The 23,927-nt window shown below is 37.8% G+C and overlaps 1 protein-coding gene across 5 annotated transcripts in view; it reads left to right on the plus strand.

Annotated features, from left to right (window-relative positions):
* Positions 1–17,828, plus strand: part of NAA15 (N-alpha-acetyltransferase 15, NatA auxiliary subunit) — a 72,212-nt gene extending 54,384 nt beyond the window's left edge. For 3 of the 5 annotated variants that reach the window (XM_036312417.1, XM_036312415.1, XM_036312418.1), the window contains 5 exons: positions 4,788–4,896; positions 7,713–7,811; positions 11,919–12,065; positions 13,765–13,862; positions 15,420–17,828. In XM_036312417.1, the coding sequence (XP_036168310.1) occupies positions 4,788–4,896; positions 7,713–7,811; positions 11,919–12,065; positions 13,765–13,862; positions 15,420–15,620 (654 nt within the window). In that variant the 3' untranslated portion in view covers positions 15,621–17,828. Of the gene's footprint in view, positions 1–4,787; positions 4,897–7,712; positions 7,812–11,412; positions 11,521–11,918; positions 12,066–13,764; positions 13,863–15,419 lie in introns of those variants that run through there. The other 2 variants (XM_036312416.1, XR_004968121.1) reach the window with 2 other exon arrangements.
* The last annotated feature ends 6,099 nt before the right edge of the window (positions 17,829–23,927 follow it).

Genomic DNA, 23,927 nt, shown 5'->3' on the forward strand with positions numbered 1-23,927 from the left:
TGTCTACTCTCAGCCACCAAAGCTTTTTTACCGTTCCAGTTGTATGTCTGCTCTCAGCCACCACAGCAAGGAACCGTACGAATCTTAACTCTATTTGTTCATGTATCAGTTCATAATTTCTCTGAAAGCTCTTAAGTGTCTAAGCAACCTTGTCACGAACCAAAACATTGCCCCGACAAATCGGAGATGTTGAAACTCAATATAAACAAACGCGGTCGTTCCACACTCGCCATGCAAAACACCGTGGCAAAACACCGTGGCGTGTCAGTCGCCTTTTGAGAGTAAAGAAATTGACAAGCTTCGGAGATACTTCGCAGAATTTCAAATAAAGCTTTACAAATTATGTTTAACTGTAATTAGGCATTCTCGCTTGTTAAGATATTTCAAAATAATACTCCAAAATGGCAAAAAGAAAGTTACCGAAAGAAGTGTACTGCGAATCTGAAAGTAACGATGAAGAGTTTTATTTTGGCACCTTGAATACTGACTCTGACGTAGAAAGTGATAACGTTTGTAGCGATTCTACTAGTAGTGATGTAGTTCCAAAAAAGAGTTAATAAATCTTGTTTATCCTTCATAATCTTGCATGTTATGTATCACTGCTCTTTCAATGGAAATTAATTCCGACCAGTACGACACCCATGTCCAAATTTAATATGACCGCAAAGGGTTAAATCTAATATCTTAGCTGAAACCAAGACAAGCTATTCATTGTCACATGGGCCATTTTGATTAATAACATACCTATGCAGTTTCTCTTGTGGCCCTTGACATCCTCCTACTCCATGTAAAAGTAATTGCATAATTTCTTATATTAAAGCAATATAGTAATGAGGACATTGCCCTAGGGTTCAGTTTTAGCCTTACTAGTAAGTAAAAATTCACAAATTGTTGGATGCTTTAAAACTAAGGAAAATTATAATACCAAACAAATAGAGTTAGAAAATAGTTTTAGAAGTATACCAGAGAAGATGGACAGTAATATAGCATTATTGCTATTTAAGTACTATATAGAAATCTAGCTTGGATTTCATAAATATATATTGACACCTTTTCACGAATAATTGTATATATTCTAGGAAAAAAAAGATGTTACTTTTTTATTGTTTGGGGGAATTTATTTGAAGGGTATACAAGTTTAAGTAAACAAAGAAAATTTTAGGCCTTTTAGGCTTTTGCCGGCTTTGCTTAGTGGTTAGAGCATTGACCTGCTCACTAGAGGGTCGCAGGTTTGATTCCGGCCAAGGGCTCGTACCTGCGTTGCAGGTCTGATCCCTGCCCCTGGTTGGGGTGTGTATGGGAGGCAACCAACTAATGGATGTGTCTCGCTCACAAAGATGTTTCTCTCTCTCTTCCTCCCTCCCTCTCTCCACCTCTCCCCCCACCCCTTCTTTTCACCCTCTCAAAATTAATGGAAACAATATCCTCACTCTCCCAGTGAGGATTTAAAAAAAAAAAAAAAAGGAAGAAAATTGACCTTTTAGGCCTCATGGAGAGCTGCAAAGTTATTCAGGGATAATATCAGCTTCAGGGGCTTTCCACTTTTATCCTCAGCTTTATTACCACTACTTTACTACCATAACTGACTGCCTGCCACCATTATTCTTTCTACTTGCTTTCTCTCTACGCCATGACTTTCCTTAATGACTTTTTCCTTTGTAACTCTTCACATCTTGCATTATAGGTCTTAAAAGAGAAGATCTATTTGGATTGAGTACCCCCGCAAAGCAGAATTCTGTACCAGGCCTCCTTATAGACTAGGGTTTGCCTTGTGTCAAGCCTGTTATGGCTGGTTTGGGCCAGATGTCAAGTTGTAATCTAATCTTGTAGAGTCTCAGAACAAAATAATGCCTACAGAAAGTGCTTCATTTGGAAGAAGCCTGGTGGAAGGGACCCAGTTTCATAGACCGTTCTTCAGTATATACTATTCTTACCTATTAGGCACAGAACACTCTTCCTAGAATAACTACTTCCAAGATGCCCCCCATCTAATATCAACCACATTTATTCATATCCTCAATGTGGTTGCAGTGCCAAATTACATCAAGCTGTCAAAACCAGAGCTGGCATTGTAGGCCACTTTAAAAGCACCTGCCATATCCGGGCCTATGATCTCTATTTGCTTTTTTGTGATCCTATATTTCAGCATTCTTACCTGTGATAAATGGTAAGTTTAGTGTCTCCAGTTGAGGATGTTACATAACAGCGGTTCTCAACCTTGGGTCGCGACCCCTTTGGCGGTCGAACGACCCTTTCACAGGGATCGCCTAAGACCATCCTGCATATCAGATATTTACATTACGATTCATAACAGTAGCAACATTAGAGTTATGAAGTAGCAATGAAAATAATTCTATGGTTGGGTCACAACATGAGGAACTGTATTTAAAGGGCCAGAAGGTTGAGAACCACTGATATATAACATAAAAGCATTACTAAGTTAGTAATTCCTTTTAAGGAGAAAAGGAAAATAGGAAGAGGTTTAGTTAGTGAGTTTCATACTCAGTTAATGGAATATAAAATCTAAAGTCTTGGTGGAGCCGAAACCGGTTTGGCTCAGTGGATAGAGCGTCGGCCTGCGGACTGAAAGGTCCCGGGTTCGATTCCGGTCAAGGGCATGTACCTGGGTTGCGGGCACATCCCCGGTGGGAGATGTGCAGGAGGCAGCTGATCGATGTTTCTCTCTCATCGATGTTTCTAACTTTCTATCTCTCTCCCTTCCTCTCTGTGAAAAATCAATAAAATATATTAAAAAAATAAAAAATAAAGTCTTGGTGGACACTGTGTTTCTTGTTTCTCCAAAATGTCAGTGGGTAGTAGTAGTTGGCATTTATGAGTTCTCTCATGCACCGCCCCTCCCATGTTTCTCCTTGCCTTCAGCCAGCATTCATCTCAGCTGGATTTTTCTTCCCTATTGTGCACGCACACGCATTCCTTATCAGGGGTAATGAGTCCTTAGTATTCTGTCTGTATAGAGTTTAATAGTTTTTAAACTTTTTGTTGTTATGCTGAGAATGTAGGGAGATATACAATGTATTTTAACACAGATTAGATTTCAGGTTAGTTTGTAAATTAATATGATCAAAACTGCCCTTGCAAATAAATGTCTTACATTGACCATCAAAATACAGTTACATTCTACATTTGTTTAAGTAAATTCAAATCTTCATGACTGAATGTGAATTTTCTTTGAGGCAAAAAAGAGTATGAATAATGCTGGCAGTTCTATCCATTACTCCACTCAGTAAACATAGGGGCCCCAACTGAGTCTGAGGGGATTTTGGTTGGTATAATTCTTGTATTTATTCAACTTCCCTACATTCCTTGCCCCCCCCCCCCCCCCCCACACACACACACACTTTTTTTTAATCCTCACCTGAGGATATGTTTTTCATTGATTCTAGAGAGAGAGAGAAACAGAAACATAATGTGAGGGAGAAACATTGATCGGTTGCCTCCCATATGTACCCTGGTATGGTCCCTGAACAGGTCACGGGATGATGTTCTAACCAACAGCCACACTGGCCAGGGATGTTTCTGTGTTTCAGTAGCAGCCATATCTAAGTGATCCTCATTTCAGTCATGAAAAGCTTGATGTAAACCTGTGGCAATTTCAGTTTCCAGTTCTTTTCCTTTCCTTGGTAGATGTTTCTTCACTGTATACCACAAATTCCAACTCAGTAGAACTTAGAATCATGGGAATAAGAAGTAAAATATTTACAAATGTGTGAGAAAGGTATACTTATGAGGACCCCTATTTCCTCCTTTATTTCTTAGTATCTGTAGCTGTTAGAGTGGTAGTACCATGTATTGATTTCTGGTTTAGAGCATGTATCCTTCAGAATAATGCCAGCTGCTTTACATGCTGGTACAAGGCAACTCCCATAGATAACACTTCATTGCTTAACTTTATTTTTAAATGCTGTGAAATAATTTCCTTGGCCAGTTTGTGTACAATTGGCAGGTGCATGTTGGGTGGATAGGGCGAATCCATATTCCAATGAGGATAAATTGTCACCGCTTCTATGATGAGAGAGGGCAAATATAGAACACAGATGTTCAGTGCTCTTCTGATGTATATGATATTGCTCTACACTCTTACCCCAGTTTACAGAGAATAGTCTTGTCTTACTATTCAGTTTAAGAGTATAACACTAGCACAGATATATAGTAAACATTATACCTGTCCAGTAATGATTACAAGTATGTAATTCATATGACATTTATATAATTTCTAAAAGGTGGTAGAAACAGAATTCTATAAATATAAATCTTTTTCAAATACCATCTCACCATTAATATTGTATTTGAACAATATGGATTTCTGTAGAATTTGTAGTGGAACAAAGCAAGACAGAATGGATATTATACTATTTTTTTAATAGCTTGATTATACTCACTTTGTTTGAGTTAAAAAACAATATTCACTCATTCTGTAATGATCTCTACAGTGTTTTTCATACCCCTTTATCCTATTTCACATCTCCCTTCTTTTTCCCCTTAATGGTTATCTTCCCTGTTTCTCTTACTGTCTTTCTTTCCCTGGTTCTATTGTATTTTCTTCCTTACTTGTTGGATAGTTTCTATCCAGAGGTAATATAATTTCTATGGTTAAAATCCACTGTAGAGTTCAAAATCTCCCTTCTTCAGATTATGGGAAGCTATTCTTGGGTGAGCTTTTTTTTTTTTTTTTTTTTTTTAAGTGTTTTTAATAGAAAGAGTAACATCACCCCCCCCCACCCCTCCAATCTTGTTTCCATTTGTATAATCTCTTTTATCTTTGTTAGGTTGAAACTCCATTGGAAGAAGCTATTAAATTTTTAACACCGTTGAAGAACTTGGTGAAGAACAAGATAGAAACTCATCTTTTTGCCTTTGAGATTTACTTTAGGAAAGGTAGGCAATTAGGATATTGTTGCCTTGATAACATTGATCACTGTATTTCTTAGATATAGTCTCCCAACTCCAATAGCCTCACCACTGTTTGCAAATGCCAGTTCAGCTTGCCTGCTATGCACGAAATGTGGGGAGGTACAAGGATATGATTATCTTTTCTAGGACATTAAAATCACAAATAGATGTAAATGCCTAACTAGGATTAGGGTCAGATATAATAGCTCCTATGTGCGTCTGTGGATAAAATTAGTTAATACATGTAGAACTTAGAATGGTGTCTGGTACACAGTAAGCATTAATAAATGTTAGCTATTGTTAAAAATAGAAGATGTGATGCTTTAGGTGTATCTTGAAGGGTGGCTCCTATTTCTGAAAGAAAAGATGTGTAGAAGGGAAGAGGCTTTGTTAAGAAAACACAAGTGTGTGTAAATATGGTAATGTTGAGGTTGGCTATATTGCCTGAGCCAGTAAAATATAAATGAGAGGTCTTGGTTGCCAAGTTTAGAATGCTTATACTATATACTAGAGGCCTGTTCCACAAAATTGAAAGGAGAGGGCCTAAGCCAGCAGGTGGACATCCCTCTCACAGTCCGGGACCCCTTGCTCCTTACCGCCCACCTGCTCACTGCTTCTTAATGCTCGGCTTGCTGCTCCTTAGCATTGCCGTGGAGGTGGGAGAGTCTCCTGCCACCCCCGCTGCCCTCACCAGCTGTGAGCCCGGCTTCTGGCTGAGTGGCGCTCCCCCTGTGGGAGCACACTGACCACCAGGGGGCAGCTCTTGTGTTGAGTGTCTTCCCCCTAGTGGTCCATGCACATCATAGCAACCAGTTGTTCTGGTTGTTTCGCCATAATGGTTGCTTAGGTTTTTATTATATAGAAGATAATAGATACTAAGAAGATTTTATGGTGTTGAATTGGAATAATCCCAGTGGTTTATTGAAAAAGAAAATTTTATCATTAAGGTGATGTGTTTTGAAGGGAGACAAACTGGTTAGTAAGATCCAGTAGAAGGTTGTTTCCAAACAGTGTAACTGTCCTAAAAAAGACTGAATAAAATGACACCTCTATAGAGTATCCATTAAAAATCATGTTTACCAAAAGTAATTTGTAATGTTAGGGAAAGGTTGCCATATATAATTGTTTGAAAATAGGACATAAAACTAACTATAGCTTCATTTTCATTTTAATAAGATACTTACAGGGGTATGTACAATCGAAAAGTGGCCAAGCAGAAATTGATAAAAGATAACAGAGATTATCTCTAGGTGGAATTTGAATGACTAAAATATTTTCTACTATATTTTCTATTTTCCACAATGATTATGTTATAATTTGGAAACTAAGTTTAATAAATAGTACAGTAATTTTAAACTTTTAACAGTTACTGCAACTCCCTTTAAACCAGTACTTTTAAATCAGTCCCAAAGTATAAAATGCAACAGCTGTTGTTCTTAGAGTGGGGAAGGGCAATCTAAATTCCATTCACTTGGCTTCTTGGCTATGCTATAGTAACCTCTGAAGGGCTCTCAGCATTGACAGTCCACTGCAGGAGAGTGAAATGGGCCATGACAAAGGGCATGGCAGTGCTTTTAGCTTTCTGAGTGTTGAGGGTAAGGGAAAAGAAAATGTCAGAGAAGCCTGGGGTTTTGAATTTTGATATTTGGAGAATGGTGCCAAATTAGGGAAGTCATAACAGAGGTATTCATAGATGATAGAAGTTCAGGGAATATTCTGCTGCAGATTTCCATTCAACAGGTTGAAGCACTGCTGAAGCCTGGGAACATGAGGGTAGAGGGAGAGTGGGGAACAGCATAGATAGAGATTAGAACATCACTGAAAACTCTACCTTTCAGGGGGAAGAAGAGCCAGGGATTGACAGGAGAGAATAGTCAGGTAGGAAGGAAACCATTACACATGTGAGGAAACACAAGAAAGGAGATGGTTTTAAGCATATAAACACTGATTTTTAAAAAATATATTTTATTGATTTTTTACAGAGAGGAAGGAAGAGGGATAGAGAGTAGAAACATCGATCAGCTGCCTCCTGCACACCCCCTACTGGGGATGTGCCCTCAACCCAGGTACATGCCCTTGACCAGAATCGAACCCGGGACCCTCCAGTCCGCAGGCCGACGCTCTATCCACTGAGCCAAACTGGTTTCGGCTAAACAATGATTTTTTAAAAATATATTTTTATTTAGTTCAGAGAGGAAGGGAGAGGGAGAGAGATAGAAGCAATCAATGATGAGAGAGAATTATCAATTGGCTGCCTCCTGCATGCACCCTATTGGGGATTGAGCCTGTAACTGGGGCATGTGCCCTTGACTGGAATTGAACCTGGGACCCTTCAGTCCACAGGCTGACTTTCTATCCACTGAACCAAACCAACCAGGGCTCACTGATGTTTTTACGTAGTGAGGAAAATCCCTTTATTTTGATTAAAGGATGTTAGGAAATGAAATGGCTTCAGATTTGTTTCCGTTGATTTGAATCATATTATATAAGCTTCTTAGTAAATTGTTCTGATATTGAAGAATCTCGTTGAAATGGACTTGTTTATATGGCATTAGTTCAAATATTGTTGCGTGCTATCTAAATTTTTTGTATTTCATAAAACCTTTTTTCTTAAAGAATGTTGTATGGAAAATAGCTAACATTGCTAATCTGAGGAATTCATTGGCTTCAGTCATATGTTTAGTAGGTTAGATGTGATTGACTGTAAATTAGTTTTTCTATTTGTAAGGTCTTAGTTCTCCAAAAGAGCGCATCTTATTTTATCAAATGATAAAAATATATCTCACTTTTTCTTTTTATAGAAAAGTTTCTTTTGATGCTACAATCAGTAAAGAGGGCATTTGCTATTGATTCTAGTCATCCCTGGCTTCATGAGTGTATGATTCGACTCTTTAGTACTGGTATGTTTTTGTTTCCCATTTCTGAAATATTTGTGACTGTATAAGTGATCTGTACAAGTTTGCCATCATAAACAATCATTTTAGAATCACTGCATATTAAATTAGCTGAGGCCAAAGCAGGGTTCTTGTCTTTGTGTTGAAGGTCTTTATTTCTTAGTGCTAAAAAACGTTACCTAATTTTGACAGAATTGTTCAGTTCAGGTATTTGCGAATTACCTTTGTTTCTGTTTGTAAAAGGTTACATGTAAATTGAAGTTTTGAATCATATGTTATTATATAAGCTTCTTAGTAAATTGTCCTGAAATTTAAGAATCTCTTTGAAATGGACTGGTTATCTCCTTATGTACCTGTCTTTAGCACAGTTAAGTCATATCATTTTTGTTATTAAATATATATGGGTTAAAAAGAACTTTAAAACAATCGTACTTTTCAAATATTTTGATAAGATTCCATACATTAATTTTAATGTGAAGTAAAACTACAGAATTTTAGAGAATGAAAGGTGGAATTTTATGCTAATTATTTCATTTTATATTTGAGAAATTTGTGACCATTAAAGATTAAATTACTTATTCAAGGTAACCAGTAATGAGGCAGGGATGAGAGCCCAAGTCTTCATATTGTTCTATCTACTACAGAGCTTTAAATGTAGATAAAGCACTCCTATAGTCAAGTAGTGCTGTTTTGGTTTTTAAGTGATTAGAGAAGGAGAAATGGAATTTTTACTAGAACAACCTACAGAATTTAGAAATACTATTAGTTATCTCATTGCTTAAATACTCAGGCTCATATAAATCCATTCATTATATAAAATAATGAGATTAAACCAGGCATTTTAATCATCGTTTTGAAAATTGCTAAATTGTCCCAATTAAGAACATTGTTTTGTCTTCAAAGGAAAAAGTAAAGCCTTATTTAAATTACTAGAGGCCCGGTGCATGGATGCTTGCACCAGTGGGATCCCTTGTCCTGGCCTGTGCCCTCTCGCAGTCTGGGACCCTGCAAGGGATGTCAGATGCCGGTTTTGGCCCAGGCCTCTAGTATGCATATAAGATCATTGGTTAATCCCTTCCTGCCCTCCCCCCTCTCCTCTTCCCTCTGAGATTCATCAGTCTGTTCAATGTTTCCGTGTGTGTGTGTGTGTGTGTGTGTGTGTGTGTGTGTGTGTGTGTGTGTATAATAGACATTTATGCTTGTCAAAGAAATGATTCCTGTTATAGAAATGGAATTATAGAAATATTTTTCCTCAATCTTTTTAAATTCAGAAAGTAGTAAATAATATGCCACATTATACAAAATAGAAGAAGGAATTGCTGTTTTTAGAGAAAATAAAGAAGTTTCTTTTTGGTCTTTTTTTTTTTTGTATTAAAAAACTTTGAAATCATGAATCAGAAAGTTAAGGCTAGAGATAACCGATCCATTCTTGGTTAGGATGGAATGCACTTAAACTATTTTCAAAAGTAACATACATGCTTTGTTTGTTTTTTTGTTAATCCTACCCGAGGATAATTTTTCCCATTGATTTTTGGAGAGATTGGAGTGGGTGAGAGAAACATCGATGTGAGAGACACATTGACTAGTTGCCTCCTGCACTGTCCCAACCAGAGTGGGAGATGGAGCCTATAACCCTGATACCGGGCCTATGGCCAGGAATCAAACCGAAGACCCTTCGGTGGATGGGCCAATGCTCCAACCACTAGCAACACTCACCAGGGTCACACTTTTGTTTTTGCATAATCTATTCTTTCCTGAAAGGCAGTAAATTATACATAAGTGCCATGGAATTAGAGACATTCCTTTAAATATGAATTAAAAGTGGCATCTCTAAATGTTTTTGCTTTTAATGAGTGTGTGGATTGTGACCATTTTCTTGCAACAGTTATTTCAGAAAATTAAAATGTATGTTAGCTATTCCCATTTCTCCAAGTGTTCAGCTGACATTGAGATTTACAAAGAGATCCTTATTTTGACTAAATTTTAATATGGAAAGCAGTGATAATTTGTATTGATAAAGATTCACTATCTTCAAAAAGCCTTCAAGAAGTTGGGTAGACTGCTTAATAGCATTGATAAGAACAGGTGTGTACTTAAACAGAGACACAAAATTGGGGCAACTTTGTTATAACCCTTTAAATCAAGTTGAATATACAGCCAGAATGGCAGTAAAGCTAAATTCTTTAACAAGTAGCTCCTATATTTGAACCACCCAGTTCTTTAGAATGATAGAAGAAATGCTGTTTAACCAACAAAGGGCAATATCAATAAATTATTCAGTTACTAATTATGTGTAGAATATTTTACTTAAATATTTACTACCCAATAGTTCAGTTTATTTTAAACTTAGGGTAGTGGCCCATTTTTGAGACAATGAAAGCAATGTAGGGTTCATTACCAGCATTTAAAAACGTACAAATACTTGGTTATAGGCAAAGTTTGAAAGCCACCACCATAGTTCTTAACCAAAGAAAAATCTATTTATATTTTTTATCTATGACAAATAATAACTACAGTTTATTGAATAGTATATAATTAGCTCTTTTAAATTTAGCCTTTCCTTCCTGTGATCATTCTAGGTTGGATATCACTTCAGTTTTATAGACTAACAGGTTCAGAGCCCTGGCCAGTGTGGCTCAGCATTTAGAATGTTGGTTCGAGGACTGGAGGGTCACAAGCTCGATCCTACCTGTGTTGCAGGTGTGATACCCAGCCCTGTTCAGGGTGCATGGAGGAGGCAAACAATGGATGTCTTGTTCTCTCTATTCCTCTTTACCCCCTCCCTTCCACTCTTTTAGAAATCAATGGAAAAAATATCCTCTCGTGAGGATTAACAAAACAAAACAGAAATAGGTTCAGAGAGGTTATGATTTGTCCAAACCAAGGTCCATACCCAGGTCTGTCTGGCTCAAAGATCCAGATTGTCTTTCTATACGAAAATAGTACAGATGTACCTCGTTTTATTGTGCTTTGCTTTATTAGCCTTTGCAAATACTCGGTTGGGTTTTTGTGTTTGTTTTTTAGAGGGGATGGGGTAGGGAGGGAGGGAGAGAGAAACATCAATGATGAGAGAAAATCATTGATTGGCTGCCTCCTGCACACCCCACACTAGGGATTGAGCCCGCAACCCAGGCATATGCACTGACCAGGAATCAAACCATGACCTCCTAGTTTGTAGGTCAACTCTCAACCACTGAGCCACACCCGGCTAGGCAGTATATACTGCGTTTTATTAACAGTTGAGCAACTCTATCAGTACCATTTTTGCAACAGGTTCAGATGATGGTTAGCATTTTTAGCAATATAATATTTTTTAAATTAAGAAGTACTTTTTTTTTAGACATAATGCTTTTGCACACTTAATAACTATAGTATAATATAAACATAACTTTTAATGTACTAGGAAACCAAAAAATTTGTGTTACTTGCTTTATTGTGATATTCACTTTATTGCAATGGTCTGGAACCAAACTTGAGATATTGCTGAGGTATGCCTGCAAGGAAACAAAGCATAACTAGGATGCAGTCCAGAGAGGTGTGGGGGTCAGCTTTTCTTTCTCCAAATCCCAAGACCTGGGAATGTGATGGCTGCATGTATTCATTACAGGAAAATACTTTGGTGGTCCTTTGAAATTTATTCTATAGTGATAGCTTGGTTCACATAGCCCCTGAAAATAAAGGTTAATGAAGTCAACCATGTTTTCTTACAACACCGGTAAGTTTGTTATACCTTACTCGGTTGTAGAATAAGATGGAGATGGTGGGGAAAATTCTGTTGGTTTCACCACCGCTATTTGCTGTGACATTATTTACCAGTAGGTGCCGTCAAGCCTCTGCTTTGCAGATTCCCTGTAAAGTTAATGGGGGCAGCATGTAGGAGTTTTTAAGGCTGTGGAACTACATCTTTTATCATCTATTTTGCTTTCTGTTCTTTTCTGGGAATGAATCATCTGTCAATGAAATGTTTTTGAGTGATGACACATAAATTTGAAATTCTTTAAATTTATATAGGTAAGCTCTTTAAATGTTGAATTGCCTTTCAATTTGTTTTAACTCCTACAAACTTTATCAGACTTTCGACTTGCTAATAGAATTTGTTTTTAATTTGTTCAGCAGTGTGTGACAGTAAAGATTTACCTGATGCAGTTAGAACAGTATTAAAACAAGAAATGAATCGTCTTTTTGGAGCAACGAATCCAAAGAATTTTAATGAAACTTTTCTGAAAAGGAATTCTGATTCATTGCCACACAGATTATCAGGTAATCACTTTATTTTATCCTAATCATGGCCGCCTAAGACAACTCCATTTTTTATTTTAATGGCTCAATGATGTTACACATTTTTCACGTGGAAGAGGCAATGTGTATGTCACATTTTAATCCATGAAAACAGGCAGCTTATATACGCTTCCCATACAATTTTAAATTTCCTAGACAAAATTATGACTATGAATCAAGGTTAGTAGTTTCTCCTGGCTCAGCATAGGCATTATAGAAAAGCAAGTATAACTGAATTTAGCTATAAATTACATACAATGAAGGAGAGACTTTCTTCTTTCTCCCATCAGGGTATTCTTAAAATTCACTTGAATGTGACTATCATCCCCCATTTCTCATGTGTATGTAAGATAGCAAGCTTGACAGTGCTAAACACCTGAAACCATCCCACAGGCAAGGGTCATCTGGCAAGAGTCTGTGCTAGCAAGCTAAATTCTAGACAAGATGGGATCATGTGGCTGGCGGTTTAGTAGGGTGCTTTAAAAATACCTGGTTCAGTGGATAGAGCATCAGCCCATGGACCAAAGGGTTCCGAGTTCCATTCCAGTCAAGGGCAGGTACCTTAGTTGCAGGCTTCTCCCTGGCCCAGGCCCTGGTCAGGGCCTGTGCAGGAGGCCTCCAATTGATGAGTTTCTCTCACATTGATGTTTCTTTTTTCCACTCTCCCTAAAAATCAATGGAAAAATATCCTTGGGTGAGTATTAACAAAAATAAAAATCTGGCTAAGAAACCCAGCAGTTTTGTATGCCTTTGTGGAATTCTCAATTCAGATTTTTGGCTCATATCGTCAAGGTTAGGTATTCCCTTAAACCCCCAAATTATGCTCATTTTTGAAAGAAAACTATCCAGGGCCTTGCCCCACGAAGACAAATATTATTAGAACTAGAGGCCCGGTGCACAAAAATTTGTGCACTGGGGGGGTAGGGCCCTCAGCCCGGCCTGTGCCTCTCACAGTCTGGGACCCCTCGGGGGATGTCCACCTGCTGTCTTAGGCCCGCTCCCCTGGGGGCGGAGCGGGCCTAAGCTGGCAGTCAGACATCCCTCTGGCAGCCCAGGAGCCCTAGGGGGATGTCCGCTTGCCAGCGGGGAGCAGGCCTAAGCTGCAGCTGGACATCCTTAGCGTTGCTGAGGAGGCAGGAGAGGCTCCCGCCACCACCACTGTGCTGGTAGCCGTCAGCCTGGCTTGTGGCTGAGCAGAGCTCCCCCTGTGGGAACACACTGACCACCAGGGGGCAGCTCCTGCATTGAGCGTCTGCCCCTTGGTGGTCAGTGCGTGTCATACTGACCAGTCATTCCCAGGCATTCTGCTGTTAGGGTCAATTTGCATATTGCCCTTTTATTATATAGGATATTTGCATTTCTTCATAGTCACTCTTAAACATTCTTTTTTTAAAATTTTTATTGTTGACTAATTTTTATTACAGATGTCCCTTATTTCCCCCTCCCTTTGCCTCCCTCCATCCTGCCCCTGCCCTTCCTAGGCCTTCACCTTCTAGTTAGGCTATTTCTGGTCTATCCTCTCAGAATTAAAAAATAAATGACACTGTTTCAAATGGCTATTCTTATTTTTCTCATAAAGTGCCACACTTTGTGCACATATGCCTATATTTGAATGCATGGAGGATAAGATGCTGATTTTTATCTTGAAATAAAACTAATTTTTGTTTTTCTTCTCATTTAGCGGCCAAAATGGTATATTATTTAGATCCTTCTAGTCAGAAGCGAGCTATAGAGTTGGCAACAACACTTGATGAATCCCTCACTAACAGAAACCTCCAGGTAAAGAGTTTTTTATAACCTGTCTGTACGGGTACCTGACTACTTTTTGTTCCTCTTTTTATCAAGAGAACAGTTGTCACAAATAATATTTTTGTTGCCGGAACCGGTTTGGCTCAGTGGATAGAGCGTCGGCCTGCGGACTGAAGGGTCCCAGGTTCGATTCAGGTCAAGGGCATGTACCTGGGTTGCGGGCATATCCCCAGTGGGAGATGTGCAGGAGGCAGCTGATCGATGTTTCTCTCTCATCGATGTTTCTAGCTCTCTATCTCTCTTCCTTTCTCTCTGTAAAAAATCAATAAAATATATTTAAAAAAAATATTTTTGTTATTTATGCATTCAAACTATTACGAATCCATGTCAGAAAGTTACCTAATCTTAAATTTATTTATATTGTGTGTTTGTGCACACATGCATAGTTGAGTACTTGGCATTTAATAACTAGTTTCACATCTGTTACAGTTTTTTTTTTTAGAAAAATGTTTTAGTAAAAGCATATATACATTTCAGGGTTAATTTTGGATTTCAATTCATATCTCACATTTCTTAATAAGCAGTGGTCTCAATAAAGATTCTGACATGTTTAAAATGTATTTACCACGGTTTGAATTTATATACTCATTTTATAGCTTGTAATATAACATGAGATTAAGAAGAGTGAAAGAATATGGGTATTTTGAAAAATACAGATTATAGTTTAAACTAAAAGCAAAGGACAGCTACTTTGTATAATGAGCAGCCAGATTTTTAAGAAAGCACTTGCTGAAAGAGTTAAATATTTTCCTTTAATAGCAAATGAAGGAATGTCTTTAAGGGGAAAATTACACTTCTTGGTTGCTAATTAATGCAGCATTTAGATCAGAGCATTTCTAGACTGGCAAGGTTTATAGGATATATATCTGGAAACTACATAGTGTTTTCCAAGTGGGAAGATGAAAGAAAACATGAGAACTGCAAGCCAACACAAATCATTTAGAAATAGAAGCAGCAGATGTACTTTGGGGTTTGGTTGGAAGAATTGTCAGTTTTCATGAACACATTTTGTTTTTGCATATATGCCCTTTGTGTTTGAGATGCTCTTTCCTGGTTAGTTATTGGACACATCTTAAGGTTCTCTTTAGTTTGAATACAAGGTTGAAAAGCAGTGTTCGATTTTGCCAACTGGTTCTTAGCCTCCAAAAAAATTAAAAGGCTTAAGTGCATTAATTGATCTTGGCATGTGAATTTTGACATATACAGGGCCAAATGAAGCCGAGTCAAGGTCGTTGCTTAGGATTCAGCACTTGCTGAAAGTGACCGTCTCTTTAAATGTAGCACTCTATATACCTTGCTTGCCCAACCTTAGTCCTGGCCTTGCTTAAACATTCATCCTTTATATAAACCCTGCAATTCTGAAGAAACTAATTCTAAAGGAATATATATGTGGGAGGAAATGCTCTTATTTATCTTAAATATGTACATTGGCCTCTTATTTAGAAGTCTGTTGATAACAAAATGTCAGATTCACAGTAAAAACTTTTCTTTGGATAAGTTATAACATGACCTTTTTTCTTTCTTTAGACCTGTATGGAGGTATTAGAAGCCTTGTGTGACGGTAGCCTAGGAGACTGTAAAGAAGCTGCTGAAGTTTATAGAGCAAATTGTCATAAGCTTTTCCCTTATGCTTTGGCTTTTATGCCTCCTGGATATGAAGAGGATATGAAGATCACAGTTAATGGAGATAGTTCTGCAGAAACTGAAGAACTGGCCAATGAAATTTGAACATCATTAAACAAGCAAATGGAATGACTTTGGACCATATCTAGTATATAATATTTTTGTCACGCACCTGCTGCATTGCTCTGACTTAAACAGAATGAGAAGAGTAAATGTTCTTGCCTTCAAATAGTGTTTTAAGTTTTTTATCCTGCTGAGAAAGTATATATAAAATACCTAACATATTACAGGATATAGGTTCAGTTTCTTAAAAAATTAAAAGCTGCTAAAATTGAGGGGTTAAAAAAAAGAGACCTATCTTCTTCCTACCTACCTACCCATGTTTTTAAACTAATTTATATAAAATCTGGAGGCTGTTACAGCTAACAAAGCAGGTGTGTGGCAGAAATATTACTTTAAATTTGTCTTGTGAGATTTTACTATATCTCAGACAGCATAAATGCTGTTTTAGCACTGGATTCTTTCACTGAGCACAAAGAGTTGTTGGGGCTTTAGCATCTGACTGGTTTTGTTATGGGGTTGATTCTGGCCATAGGAAGTATGCAAATGTGAATCACTATTTACAGAGAAACCTACAACAGATGCTTGATGTTGTAGAAGCTGGGACATAGAGATACCAAGCAGAATTCTAAGAAACCTAGAGGGTGTTCAATATGCGTGTGTTTCCAAAATTCACTGTACATGATCAGTTTGGCGTTCTTGTACCACAGTTTTTTTAACTGAAGATACCAGTTGGAACAATCAATTTTAACTAAAACTTGAAGAACTAAAATAACAATGCAAACCTTTCAGCATTGTTTTGGCCAAACTTGTTAAAACTGTAATGCAAGAACCAAATGCACTGTGATAATGGCACCAACTAATTAGCAAGCATGAATTTTTTCACCCAGAGTGAAAAAAGGAAATCTACCATGGCTTGAAGTAAAAGAGCAGAACTCCTGACTACCATTCTATGACTGATCAAGAGACTAATAGTTAAAAAACCTCAGCAGGCCTTGTTCACGATATGCAGAAAAAAAGTGCTGCAGTTTAGATACCTCTGGAATTTTTCCACAGTGTCACAGGTTTGTAATACTTGAAGCCCTACATTTCTAAGAATATATTTCTTGCTCAGTTGTTTCAGGCAAGCCCAAGACTTTGTAATTTTTAAAGGGCCCAAGATTTTTTTTTTCAATAACAGACCAGCTTCTTTTTCCTGCAGTTACAGATGTAATTTCCTTTTTGTTGTCAAAATGAGGTACCAAATATGATGCAATAAATTGTTTTGAAAAACAGTTGTGTGAATATTTCAACTAATCTGTGTTGGGCTTCTGTGAAAATATACAGGTGGAAACAGAGGTTGTAAGCCAGAGGCGCTGTAGTATGCTGGAAGGCTAGTGCAGATGGGGGCTCTGCAGAATGGTCTAGTGCTGGTGTCAGGGAGTTCCGCAGTGCAGGTGCAGGGGGTGCAGGGCCACTCCAGCAGACTTCACTCAGGGCTGGGATGGCCGCAGGTACTATGAATGTAATTTGTAATTAATAATTTGAAAGGAAAACAACTATTATTTTGATTAAGGAAGTGAGCCTTAATATGTTAAATCTATACACTGAGAACCAGCCTCTGGCTCAAGGTTCTCACTGTATTTGCAAGATCTGAACAAATAAGATTAAGTGAATCAGTTGTATGTGTAATTGGCCTTTTTTCGGTACCGTTATGGGAAGTATATTCTAAAGGGAATTTTTAGGAGACCCTATCTTTCCACTGATTGGACAATTGTGCTAAACTCAACCTTTCATAGTACATTCCTGCATTCCACATCCCAGTCTAATAATTCAGTGATGTAAAGAAAAGTACAAACTGAACTAGAGTGCTTTGTTATGTTTTATTAACTGGCCTTGTCTCAGGAACATCTTAGCAGATGGCAAAAACGCCAACATTTTTTTCAACTGTGAGTGGCAGCTGAAGTTCTTACTGTTGGGAAAGAACACTAGTGCTACCTCTGCCACTAATGAGGTGATTGGAGGAGGCATCAGCCATATGATAGGGGATGTATGTGTGAATTATGTTTAAATTCTACTGTATATTGAAATGGAATTATATTTGTTTTGACAATGTTGAAATGATGTAGATTGTCTTAGAATGAATATTCATAAGTACTCAACTCTCGATGCAGATGCCACCGGTGAGGAGTTAAATTCCTAATACAGATATTGTAATTCCAACCCAGTTTTACTGGAACGATTGAATAAATATTTTATTTTCTTTCAGGTTTACTTGATAGTGGATACATTGTCTGGTGTTAGGGGACCTTGACAGGGTCCATTTTATGTCCAGACATCACCCCTAAAACATTGTACTGTACTATTATGCCCTGAATAGTATCAATGGGGTCATCTCATTTGCCTCATTTACTCTATTAATTCCAAATGATACTGTGGGGGGAGGGGGGAAGACAGGGTTAGAAAACAAGTGGAAAAGAGAACGCGGTGATGTTATAATCTAAACAAGTGCCTTATGTTTATTGCTAAGAACTGGTGTTATCAACCCTTTTGAGAAGAAAGGGTCCCTTGACCTGTATTAACATAGGAAAGTAAAGTTCTTTCTGTTTTTCTTCATATTTACTACTCTTGTCATTTCTCATTTAAAAGTTAAAGTCTGAGTAGGTTAGTTTACTCAACTTTAGATAGTTGCATCATACATTTTCAACATTTTTCTGTATCTATTATGCACAAAAATAAGGTGTGATCTTTAATAGCATGACTAAAAGTAGCCCCAGAATTAGTGAATAGCTTTCCCATGAGTTGTACGGGCCCTTGTTTTTCACAGAACTGTTTGTCTTCCATGGTGTGTTGCTGTTAGAGCTGTGAAATGAAAGCTGTGTTGATCAGAAGAGACCAGGGAAGTGTGGTCTAGATTCAGGTAGGTTGTGATAAATTCAGGGAAGTCTCTTCTGCACAATTTCTAGGAATATTCTAGTTGCCACGTGTAGCATCTGTTTAGAAAAAAGTAAGTGAAGTATTGGATTTTCCTACAAGATACCTATATACTTGTCTTAGTAATTACCAGCCTTAAATTTTGAAATTACTCAAGAGAATTCCAAGAAAGACTGACCTTTCAGATGGGAGATAGTCTTGTTCTGGCTCATGCTCCATTTCTTTAAGTTACAGACAGGGTTTCTTGATACCATTCTAGATCTAAACTTCACCGAATCCACTGCCAATACAAAGTCCTAGGAAATGGCTATGTTGCGCCATTAGAAGCTGAAAAACTTAAGTTTTTGATGATTGGAAATCTCACAACTTGTAGCAATAAAACGTTTTGGAAAAGGTTATTTGGACCTTTCAGTATGTGACCTTCAAGAGGGATGTTGAAATAAAGTATTGGTAGTATGCAGGAAGTTGTGAGGAAAATGCTCTTTGATAAAACAGAAAAATTAGACATGCTCTAGATTATACAGCCTACTTAACACTGCTACCTCCTTAGAGGGACATACCCCTCTTACGATACAGTAACGGGCAGAGGAAAGGGAGCAGTATGTTGTAGGAAAGAGGGTCTAAAGGCTTCCAGCCTCTCGGTTTATCCAGTTGCCTTTGAAGTGATGCCATCTTGGAATTGTAGCAAGAAAAAAGAATTGGTACTATTTAAATGAAAACTTTACTAAATTGTTGATTAAAGGCAAGCTTGGCATCTTAATCTTTAGTGCTCTTTATAGAGCTCTATTTGCCAAAAACAATATAGGCTTTGTCTCAAGGCTGCTTGCAGCAAAAGTAAAGTTGATACATGACTCTCTAACAAAACCAGTGCACGTCTTACATTTTCATACCAGGCTTTTCTTTGTGTCTACATTAAGGGCCGATTATTTCATACAAATGGTATAACTTCCTAATTGAAAAATTGATGGTGATGAATAATGATGGAAATTTTTTAGTCTGTTATACAAAGATTTCTGCTGTTGCTGAATCTTCAGCTTGGCCTCAATAAATACAGATTATTGTCTCCTTTAGAAACAACATAGGAGTGAAGAGATTTTTGGAATATGTTCTGGATCCCATGGTTTGTGTTGAGTCAGTCATTACACTTGCCTGATCACCTGTACTTTGTGTAACAAACAAAAGCCCCTCCATGTCATTCCATGGCTATTTTTACAATCAATTATGGTTTCCTATCATTGGGCTTTCTTAAACTTGCCACTAGTTTACTTTGTTCTGTGAGTTTGCTGGGTCCATTTTCTAGTGCTTAATGTCTCATTGCAAGTAGGATAGGTTTTTCTATCCAAAACTCTGGTGTTTCTTCATTAATGATGAATAAATTAGCTACCATCTCCCATCTTGTGAACTACCTTTTTTAAAAAAATACATACTGATTTTTTACAGAGAGGAAGGGAAAAAGGATAGAGAGTTAGAAACATCAATGAGAGAGAGAAACATAGATCAGCTGCCTCCTGCACACCCCCTACTAAGGATGTGCCCACAACCAAGGTACATGCCCTTGACTAGAATCGAACCTGGGACCCTTCAGTCCGCAGGCTGACGCTCTAGCCATTGAACCAAACCGGTTAGGGCTGAACTACCTTTTTGCCTTCAAGGAGTCGTTGCTGGTTGATTACTTTCAAAATGAAAAGGGGGCCATTTATAAAAGATCTGTCTCCTAGATCCTTTAAGTTCTGAACTGTGGAATACTAAATACTAATTCTTCCCTTTATTAACAGTAAAAAAAATTACTATGCATTAATAACAATAATAGAAGCATTCAGAAACACATTGAGCTAGTATTGTTATACTGTTTACATTATTTGCTCCGATGTTCATTGAAAAGGACAGAAAAATAAGCCAACTGCTTCACTTGTATTTTTTTATAACTTAAAAATTTTACTTCAAGAGCCTAGTTGTTATTTCAAGCATTCAGTTTCACAGCATTTTTCTGACAAATGTCTAATTATAATATGAAGTTAAATGATTAATGCTTTGGTTCAGACTCATGTAAATCCATTTCTAATGTAATGTATGAAATTTCAGGATTTACACGGTACATTTTAGTATAAAGGTATAGTGACTAGGAAAATACATAGTGGATATTCAAATTCTTGTTAAATTTGCTGTAAATATTAATATTGCTCTACAGATTGTAGAAAATAGCAATAAAGTACTATTAACTTTCAGGTCACCTGTAAAGGCTCACAAATTTTTTATCCCTTATGTGTTGAAGTATTCCCATTTATCTTCCCCTTGTCCCTCTCTGTTGGGCTTTAGGGATTTCTTCAAAATAACAGATTCATTATATTTAGGTCGAATGGATTTCTCACATCTAATTTTTGTGTCGGTCCCCCTGCCCCCCTATAGTTTATCATGAATGGTTGTGACTGGCCTTGTAGGAAGCAAATGACTAGAAGACCATCCTCTAACTTTTCTCAGTTGCCTGTTCATTGTGGCATTTAGTTGGCAGTAAATCTATTCATCCTTCATGTCTTTAGCAACCAACCACCCAAGTAACATGTTCAGTGGAATTAAGTTACTACAAAGGTTGTCACTCAGTAATTGTTTCTCATCTTTCAAACAATGTGAGGCGAGTGTTACACACCAGCTATTTGGAGAGCTGTTTTCTGCAGTCTAGTATCTCTACTTTTAATCATGGCAAGAAAGGAGACGGTAGGGATCTACAGGTTACTTCTAGATACGATCTACAGCCAGTGTTCATCATAACTAGTTGCTATGTTCCACCATTGGCCTCTATTTAAGATAGACAGTTGAGTCCTCTTAAGTCAGACAACCCTGGTTGTGTATTGGAATCCCAGAGGAACTATTCTAAAAACACAAACCTCAATGCCCAGGTCTACTCACAAAGATTTTGATTTAAATGACCTGGAGTCAGGCCTAAGTATTAGTGGTTCTTTAGAATCACTACTCCAGTTATTCTAAGTTGCATCCAAGGTTGAGAATCGGTGTGTTTGCTTAGAATTTTAAAACATAGTATTGGGGTTTTTTCCTCAAAGAGATCAAAGAGGCAAACAACTATGTAAGGGCGAAAAATAACTCCCCCATTTCATATTAAGGGAAAGAACTTGTATTTGAATTTTCTGTTAAGAGCAGCTGGTTAGTTTTAAAGTGCATGCTTTTTCTTACCTAAATCACCTCTTCAAGGTTCTGTTGGATGTCATGGTAACTTGTCTCCATTGAGGCAACTGTTGAAATGTAATTGCCATAGGTAGATGCTTGAGTTTTTTGTGTGGATGAGAACCAAAGCAAAGCACAGATAGCAGGCTTTTAAATAAGGGTGGCGGTAGGTACTTCTCCTTGAAGGACAGCATTTTTTATAAACGAGTGAATTACTGTTACAAATCAGATGTGGAAGCATCCGTGATTCTGGGACCCATAATTTCAATGTTGGTCTATAGGTGTAGAACCTGGAAAGGAGGCTGATATGTTATGGAATCATATATCAAACTAAATCTGCTTTAGAGCTGTTGAAATAGTATTCTGGATAGATGTCCCAAATCTACCCAAACTATTATTTTTCTCTTGTAAAATAGGGATTGTTTTTCATAGCCTACCCCTCAATTCTGTCTAGTTTACTCTTGACTAGTTAAAGAAGTTGATAAGTGATCCTGTTAGTGTTGACACTGTTCACATTCTTTTCTTTTTTTAAAAAATTATATTGATTTTTTTACAGAGAGGAAGGGAGAGGGATAGAGAGTTAGAAACATCGATGAGAGAGAAACATCGATCAGCTGCCTCCTGCACACCTCCTACTGGGGATGTGCCGGCAACCAAGGTACATGCCCTTGACCGGAATTGAACCTGGGACCTTTCAGTCCACAGGCTGAAGCTTTATCCACTGAGCCAAACCGGTTAGGGCAAGCATATAGTTTTTTATTTATTTATTAAATCTTTATTGTTCAGATTATTACAGTTGTTCCTCTTTTTTCCCCCATAGCTCCCCTCCACCCAGTTCCCACCCAACCCTCTGCCCTTACCGCCCCACAACTGTCCTCATCCATAGGTGTACGATTTTTGTCCAGTTTCTTCCTGCACCCCCACACCCTTTCCCCCCCAAGAATAGTCAGCCCATTCCCTTTCTATGCCCCTGATTCTATTATATTCACCAATTTATTCTGTTCATCAGATTATTTATTCACTTGATTTTTTAGATTCACTTGTTGATAGATGTGTATTTGTTGTTCATAATTTGTATCTTTACCTTTTTCTTCTTCTTCCTCTTCTTAAAGGATACCTTTCAGCATTTCAGATAATACTGGTTTGGTGGTGGTGAACTCCTTTAGCTTTTTCTTATCTGTGAAGCTCTTTATCCGACCTTCAATTCTGAATGATAGCTTTGCTGGATAAAGTAATCTTGGTTGTAGGTTCTTGCTGTTCATCACTTTGAATATTTCTTGCCACTCCCTTCTGGCCTGCATAGTTTCTGTTGAGAAATCAGCTGACAGTCGTATGGGTACTCCCTTGTAGGTAACTGACTGTCTTTCTCTTGCTGCTTTTAAGATTCTCTCTTTGTCTTTTGCTCTTGGCATTTTAATTATGATGTGTCTTGGTGTGGTCCTCTTTGGATTCCTTTTGTTTGGGGTTCTCTGCGCTTCCTGGACTGGTAAGTCTATTTCTTTCACCAGGTAGGGGAAGTTTTCTGTCATTATTTCTTCAAATAGGTTTTCAATGTCTTGCTCTCTCTCTTCTTCTGGCACCCCCATAATTCGGATGTTGGTTCGCTTGAAGTTGTCCCAGAGGCTCCTTACACTATCTTCATATTTTCAGATTCTTTTTTCTTTTTGTTTTTCCGGTTGGGTGTTTTTTGCTTCTTCGTATTTCAAATCTTTGACTTGATTCTTGCGATCCTCTAGTCTGCTGTTGGAACTCTGTATAATATTCTTTATTTCAGTCAGTGTATGCTTAATTTCTAGTTGGTCCTTGTTCATATCCTCGAGAGTCTCACTAGATTTCTTGAAAGTCTCACTAAATTTATCGGCAGTTTCTAGAAAATTCTTGAAAAACCTTATAAGTGTGGTTTGGAACTCTATATCCTGCAGTTTGCTTTCCTCCATTTCTGTCATTTGTGACCTGTTTCTTTGTCTCTGCATTTTTTATGCTTCCCTGTGTTGATAGAGTGGCTTTCTGTGCTAGGTGTCCTATAGGGCCCAGTGGCTCAGCCTCCCCAATTACCTGAGGTGGGCACTCTTGGTGCACCCCTTTGTGGGCTTTGTGCACAGTCTTGTTGTAGTTAAGCCTTGATTGTTGTAGGTATCACTGGGAAGAATTGACCTCCAGGCCAATTGGCTGTGAGAATCAGCTGTGTCTACAGTGGGAGAACTTCTGTGCTGGAGACACACTTCTGGGGCAAGACTTGCTTTAATAGGTCTTTAGTGTTCA

The sequence above is a fragment of the Myotis myotis genome, unplaced genomic scaffold, assembly GCF_014108235.1.
Source record: "Myotis myotis isolate mMyoMyo1 unplaced genomic scaffold, mMyoMyo1.p scaffold_m19_p_6, whole genome shotgun sequence".
Lineage (NCBI taxonomy): Eukaryota > Metazoa > Chordata > Mammalia > Chiroptera > Vespertilionidae > Myotis > Myotis myotis.